This window comes from Dipteris shenzhenensis, chromosome 20 (assembly GCF_047967505.1).
Source record: "Dipteris shenzhenensis isolate YYH24624 ecotype China chromosome 20, Dip_SZ_1.0, whole genome shotgun sequence".
NCBI lineage: Eukaryota > Viridiplantae > Streptophyta > Polypodiopsida > Gleicheniales > Dipteridaceae > Dipteris > Dipteris shenzhenensis.
The window spans coordinates 1,934,412-1,941,463 of record NC_141615.1 but is presented as its reverse complement, the minus strand read 5'-3'; the positions used below and the strand labels follow the sequence as shown (position 1 = coordinate 1,941,463).

Here is a 7,052-nt window from a genome sequence, read left to right as displayed (position 1 = left end):
ACTACCCAAGGAAGGGAAGGTTCCTTGGTCTTATAATTTTTGGAGAGGAAGTGTGCCAACTCTGCCCCACAATAATATGTGGTTATGTGATAAGTACAAAATGCTATGTGCCAAATATAAAGTGCTATATGTAGAATGCATGTGCAATGTGCTTAAATGAGACATGCAATCTACCCAAGGATGACAATTTTAAAGATCCTTCATGAATCAATATCTAAGCACTTCCTCTACACAACTCTGTCCTCTCTCAACAATGCTGTCTGCCCGGCCCTGGTTCCTTGAAGCATCCATTGCTTGCTCCCTCAAGCAGCACACTCCAAGGAATAGTGAAAGTGGGGGAGGGCTCCTTTCGTTGCTCAAAAAATAGCGAGCGATTACCGTTTGAAGATCTCTTGATGTGACGGTCGAGAATCGAGATTTAGATTTCGCAGACCCACGGGCAATGTGTCGTGGATGCACCTAGCTTGCTGTAATTGTAGCCGAACTTTTATGAATAACTCGTGGAATACAAGTTGGCTTCTCTTGTATAACACTGCGTGACCAGATGGGCTTTGCGGGTCATTTCTCCACATGTCATTCAAGCCTTCTTTTTCCAGACGATTTCTTGGTCATACAGTGGATGTCTTAAAGATTCTGCCTTGTGGTCATTATTGCATTGCCCACACGCTGCTGCAAAATCGACCGTGGACGGGATACAGCTATGGAAGCTTCAGGACTGGGATATTGGGCGAAATCCCATCATTTGGATGGTTCAAGAGGCGAAAACTTCATGACTTTGGCTGCAAACCCCCAAACTCGTACTTCAAGCTACGTCAAGGACCGTCGACGGAAATTTTGGAATGGCTGTGCCAAAACGACATTCGGGCGGTTTATCCTGTCTCCCTCTTGCGGCAATGTGGGAATGCAAATCCTCTGCCTTATGGCAGACTTGTCCATCACCAGCTTATCAAATGTGGACTCGAGGAGCGAAAGCTTTCCCAAAGCCTCCTTGTGCAGATGTATTGTGAATGTGGCGCTTTGGACGATGCAGCCACTTTGTTCTCGAATGCTCATTGTTACCCTATATTTTTGTGGAACCTGATGATTGGAGCATACACCCGGCATGGCCAGGGAAAAGAAGCTCTTCGTGTTTTTAAACAGATTCAGCGTCAAGGAATAGCACCAAACAAGGTCACCTTTGTGAGCATTCTTTCTGCATGTGTCCACAGCGCGGCCCTTAGAGAAGGCAGGTGGGTGCACACCCTTATGGAGTCAACCGAATTCGAGACAAATGTTCCTGTAGGGAATGCCCTTATCAATATGTACGCCAGGTGTGGCAGCGTGGAGGATGCACGTAGGGTGTTTGACAATATGCGAGAGCGGGATGTGATCTCTTGGACGATCATGATTAACGCGTATGTCCAGCATGGACAAAACAACTTGGCCTTACAATTTTTTGATCTCATGGGGCGGGATAACGTATTGCCAAATAAAGTTACCTTTATCAGCATTCTATCTGCGTGCGCTAGCAGGGCATCCTTAGCTACAGGCAAGGCAATACATGTGTACATCACGAACCGTGGGGCTGAATCGGATGTAGTTGTTGGGAATGCCATTGTCAACATGTATGGCAAATGTGGAAGCTTGGAGAATGCAAGGAGCGTGTTTGACAACATGCCTGAACGGGATGTGGTATCTTGGAATGCCATCATTGCAGTATATGCCCAGAATGGGAATGGTAAGGAAGCATTATACGTCTTTGGCTGGATGTGGCGGGAAGGAGTACTGCCAGATGAAGTCACTTTGGTCAGTGTCCTCGATGCATATGCCAGCGAGGCTGCTCTAGCAGAAGGAAAGCGGCTGCACTGCTGTATGATAGGTAGCAGACTGGAATCGAACATTTTTGTTACAAATGCTTTTGTCAGCATGTATGGTGAGTGTGACAATGTGGAGGAAGCACGTAGAGTGTTTGAGAAAATGCCTGAACGTAATGAAGTGTCATGGAATGCGATTATGTCAGCAATTGCAAAAAGTGGGCAGGACAGAGAGGCCCTTCAATTTTTCAGCCGCATGCAACATGAAGGAACGATGCCAAACAAAGTGAGCTTTGTGACCATTTTCTCTGCGTGTGCCAGCCAGGCTGCCCTAGCTGAAGGCAAGCGGATGCATGTTCGGATCATAGGCAGGGAGTTTGAGTCAGATGTCATTGTTGGGACTGCCATTGTCAATATGTATGGGAAGTCTCACTGTCTTGACGATGCCCGGAGGGTATTTGATGAAATGCCGGATCAGAATGTAGTATCATGGTCTGCCATGATCACAGCATATGCCCGGAAAGGTTCGGGCAAGGAAGCATTTAGACTGTTTGATCTCATAGTCGACAAGCAGGATGTTGTCTTATGGAATTCAATTATAGCGGCATATGCTCAGAACGGGCAGGGCAGGGAGGCCCTTGAATTGTTTGATCGGATGCTGCATGAAGGAACAATGCCAGAGAAGGTCACCTTCGTAAGCAGCCTGGATGCAGTTGCCAGTCAGGCAGCTTTAGCAGATGGGAAACGGATCCACTCCCGCATTGTGGGTACTGTATACGAGTCAGATGATGTCATCAGGAATGCCCTTGTCCACATGTATGGCAAATGTGGCAGCCTAGAAGATGCATGGAGGTGGTTTGATGAAATTTCCAATCGAGATGTGGTCTCTTGGTCTTCTATTATTGCAGCATATGCCCGGAATGGGCAGGGCAAGGAGGCCTTGCGACTGTTCAATGTAATGCAGCAGGAGCGCATTATGCCTGACAAAGTAACTTTTGTCAACGTTCTTTCGGCATGCACACATGCAGGTCTGTTGCATGAAGGTCGTCGCTATTTTGTGGCAATGAGTAAAGATTATGGCATTGCGCCTAATGTAGATCATTATAACTGTATAATTGACTTACTTGGCAGGTCAGGACGTTTAGATGAGGCTGAAGAATTGATCCTCAAAATGCCATTTCAACCTACTGTTGTGTCATGGATGACTTTGCTTGGTGCATGCCGAAACATAGTGGATGTGGGACGAGCAGAACGGGCTGCAAAGTCTGTTTTGAAGCTTGATCCCACAAATTTTGCATCATCCATAATGCTGTCAAAAATTTATACTGCAGCAGGCCGGGGGAATGATGCTGCCAATGTGATGAACAAGCTGAAGGACAAGGGTCTGGAAAAGGATGTGCACTGCAGTAGGGAATACGATGTTATAGAGAATAAATCTTATCCTCAAACCCAGAAAAACACAGTTGCAGAGAATGATTACGCAGATGCATGCTAGTATACAAGCCATGCAGTTGCACCAGGAAGCTGGCCATTTTTTGGGGGTCATAATTATTTTCTTAGGTTTTGTCAGATGGGAATGGGAACAGAAGTGGGAACTGTATCCACAAGAGTGAAACCAGGATGCTTAAGTGGAGGACCGATCCTAACATGGATTGTAGCTCTCTCTCTCTCTCTCTCTCTCTCTCTCCTTCCATAAAAGAAGGGAGACACTTGTATTGTGATTTTCATGGGTCCCATGGGTCGGTTTCTCGGCCCCCAGAGGACGGTAATACATTCTTCTTCTTCTTCTTCTTCTGGCACTAAGAGTAGGCATCTCCCGAATCTACAAGAAAGTATCATGCAGAAACAAGAGCATGGATTGTCAGCTGCATTTCAAAGTAATAGGGGGTAAAACAAGGCTGTCCTCTCTCACCTATAATGTTTGGAATCTGCATTGACAAGTTAGAAGAACTCATAAATGAATTTACAGCAGCAGAAGGGGTAAAAGAACCCACACTCTGGATATGGACAATACTGTTGCTTCTATATGCAAATGATGTGGTTCTTTTTGCTTATGACTCTGATTCCATGCATCAACTACTACAGACACTTAAGGTCTTTTGCGATGAAAGTGGGCTGCAAGTTAATGTCACCAAAACCAAAATGATGGCAGTATGCACCACTTAACCTGAACACCTTCCTGTTATCAGCTTTGCAGGGCAGCCCATTGAATATGTCAACACCTTAAAATATTTAGGCATCGACATACCAGCCGACCACAGATGGTAGCAATGTGCACAAAGAAGGTTGGACACAGGTTGGGGAAAGTACTATCAATTTGAAAATGATTACAAGCACACTGACACCCGGAACTGGAAGATCTGGAATATGTTGTTTGATGCATATGTGGTCCAAACAGTGCTCTACGGAGTAGAAGTATAGGGAGGTAGCATCTCTCCATATACATGGAATGAGATTGAAAAAATGCAGAAAGCATTCCTACGACAACATCTAGGAGTCAAGGCTACTACCCCGTACTCTGTGCTTCTTTTGGAAACAGGCAGGAGGCCAATTGAGTTTCATGCATTGATCAGAGTGATGCAATATACAGTGGTCGTACAATAAATGCCAACAGACAGATTACCACACAGAGCACGGACAACAAGTATGAAACTTCAAAAGAACCATAAAAGCAAGATCATATGTACAGGATGGGGGATAGACATAACGAAATGGTTCAGCAGATGGAAAGTGGAACCATACTTAACTACGCCACCTGAAAAGATCAAACTACAGAAATTTCAGTTGTCCTTACTATGCACCCTCCAGGCTCAATGGCTGATAGTAGAAAGGAAGACCAAGTTGGAATACTACCAAGATCAAATAAATCCTCTATGCTAGTCATCATTCATGAAATCAGATGCCTCTGCTCAGCCATACATCAATCAGCACTCCCATTCCTCCTCTATCGTAAGAATATTGCTAGATTTTGCACACGGTCACATACCTTGGCCGTAGAGAAAGGAGCTTGGCTGAATTTGCCACGACATGCTAGAGTTTGCAGATTTTGTGATTCACAAACAGTCGAGACAGAGGCACATGTAGCCCTACATTGCCCCAGATATGCACATATGATATGCACATATCAGGGATGATTACCAGCAGATATTGGTAGACACCACACAGCTCTCATCAGTTCTCTCCACTGCCTCTCTAGCAGTGTTGGGGTCTTTTGTCACTCGCCTTTTTTTATACCGTCAAGAACTTGAACACTCTTGACCCCTCCATATCAGAGGAGATTTTTTTTTGTATTGAGGATTAGGTCCCATGGGTCATTTTTGGCCCCCTGAGGACGATAATAAATTCTATTTCTACTTCTCTCTCTCTCTCTGTATACATGATGACTTGTGGCATGACACTAGGAATGTGATATGTTCCTCAGACAACCAGCTCCCATTGCGTTGGGAACATAAGGGATTAACCTTGCTTCTCATGGAAAGTATGCGTGGAAGTGTGTTCCCATCATGAAACATGTTTTCAGATGGAAAACTAGGGTCTCTCTTGACTCACACGTGAATCACTAGCTAACTTGGGTTAGCTAGGGATGTAGCATTCTTCACTCCTTAACGATATTTACGTCCTTGGAAATAAAGCTAGAGAAGCTTTTCATCAAGTCAGTAATCTTCCAAGTTGAATCTTCATGAGGTCATCTTCCACTTGATATTATACTCGGTAATAATTCTATTCTTGAGTTGTTTGTCTTTTCTCTAGAACCATTTTAGGTCCATGTGGAGCATAGGTCAAATCTTCCAACTCTTATCAGTTCTCTAAGAGATACTAGATTGTCTCCAGAACGTATCACAGTTCTGGTTGCTGCACAATATTCCTGGATAGTGTCCCTTGTAGTTGGTGATTTGGTGCATAGCTCACACTCACAAGTCTTCATTGTGCCCCAACTCTTTTGTCTCCTTATCATTTTTTGGCGGTCTTTGAGTCGTTCAGTCCCTGCCACAGCTTGCAATTGGAATCCTTATCCACTCCAAAATTCTGGCATAGTCCAGCAAAGCAAATCAATTTCAGCACCATTCCATGGTATTCTTGATTTTGACATAGTTCAACTCTCGGGGCACTATCATTCTCTTTCGGCGTGTTATGTTGAAGATCTTGGCCACATTATCTTTGCTACATAATCAAGGCCTTTCACAAGTAATTCCATTTCGGTGTCAATTGAGTCTGGTGCCATGTGTGCACGATGTGAAGCACATGGTTTCCATATCCATTGCAGTCCTGGTTTCCTGATTCCTGAAACATTGCCTTTCCTGATTCCTGGAACATTGCCTTCAACATATTTCGAGCCTCTGTGTGTATAAATTTATCAAAGAAATAGTTCTCTGCTCGATTCCTCAAGTGAGCTCATTTTAGGGTCGCTTCATCCACGTAAGTAGTACTCTGTTAATGCATAAGACCTACAGAGGCTGCATCTTTGATATGCTCATCGTAGCTTCTTCTAGTAATTGACATCTTCATTCCTTGAAGTAGGATCAATTTAACTAGCACAATGTCCTGGTTTACATCGCAATCTCGTTTTGAGAGCAGGTAAACTACACATTGTATCATCCCCACAGTAAGGACAAACAAGCTGATGAGCATAAGCCCCATATTGATTGCACTATTTCAGCAGTCTTGCATCCACAAAATTTACAAATGCTTAGGTTTATGAAAGAATAGCTCAACATTCTTTTCTGCTATAGCAGTTCTTGGTGAGTTCTTTCCAGCCAGCAGTCTTCTAAACAAACCAGCCTCTCAATGCAGATTGGGTAATTCTTTGACAGAGACCCCTAGATAATCTCCATCGTGGAGCAAATCACAGTTTGATTTTAGTGATGGTATTCCAGTTATGACCTCTGCAGAACCCATGCTTGGAAATAACAAAAGTGGTAGGAAATGGTAGCTAAAGGCTACAAAATTGTCCACTGTACTCGCATTGACTACACCTCTACTGTCACAATCGACATGCCTACTGACGTAGGCTCTACTTCCAAGTCTCATTTTTACAGTGATGCATAACCATTACATGCTTGCATAGATTTGACTCTCACTTCTTGATCATGTAAATTTGCAGGTAAGACCTGAATATGAGTTCCTTCCATCTCCACTAGATTCTGAATATTTATGCCATAGTGTATCTAGCTTCCAAGGTGAATTTATTATTGCATCCATCAATGATGCCTTCACCTCGTTTATGGGCTATTTCTCGCTAGGGGTGGATCCCACAGGAGA

General features: G+C 44.0%; 1 protein-coding gene across 1 annotated transcript; it reads left to right on the top strand.

Moving 5' to 3' along the window:
• Positions 1 to 345: 345 nt before the first annotated feature.
• Positions 346 to 3,469, top strand: LOC147889119 (pentatricopeptide repeat-containing protein At5g27110-like). Its single transcript, XM_087391686.1, has one exon. The coding sequence runs from the start codon at positions 571 to 573 to the stop codon at positions 3,286 to 3,288; it is 2,718 nt and encodes a 905-aa protein (XP_087247812.1). The 5' UTR covers positions 346 to 570; the 3' UTR covers positions 3,289 to 3,469.
• The last annotated feature ends 3,583 nt before the right edge of the window (positions 3,470 to 7,052 follow it).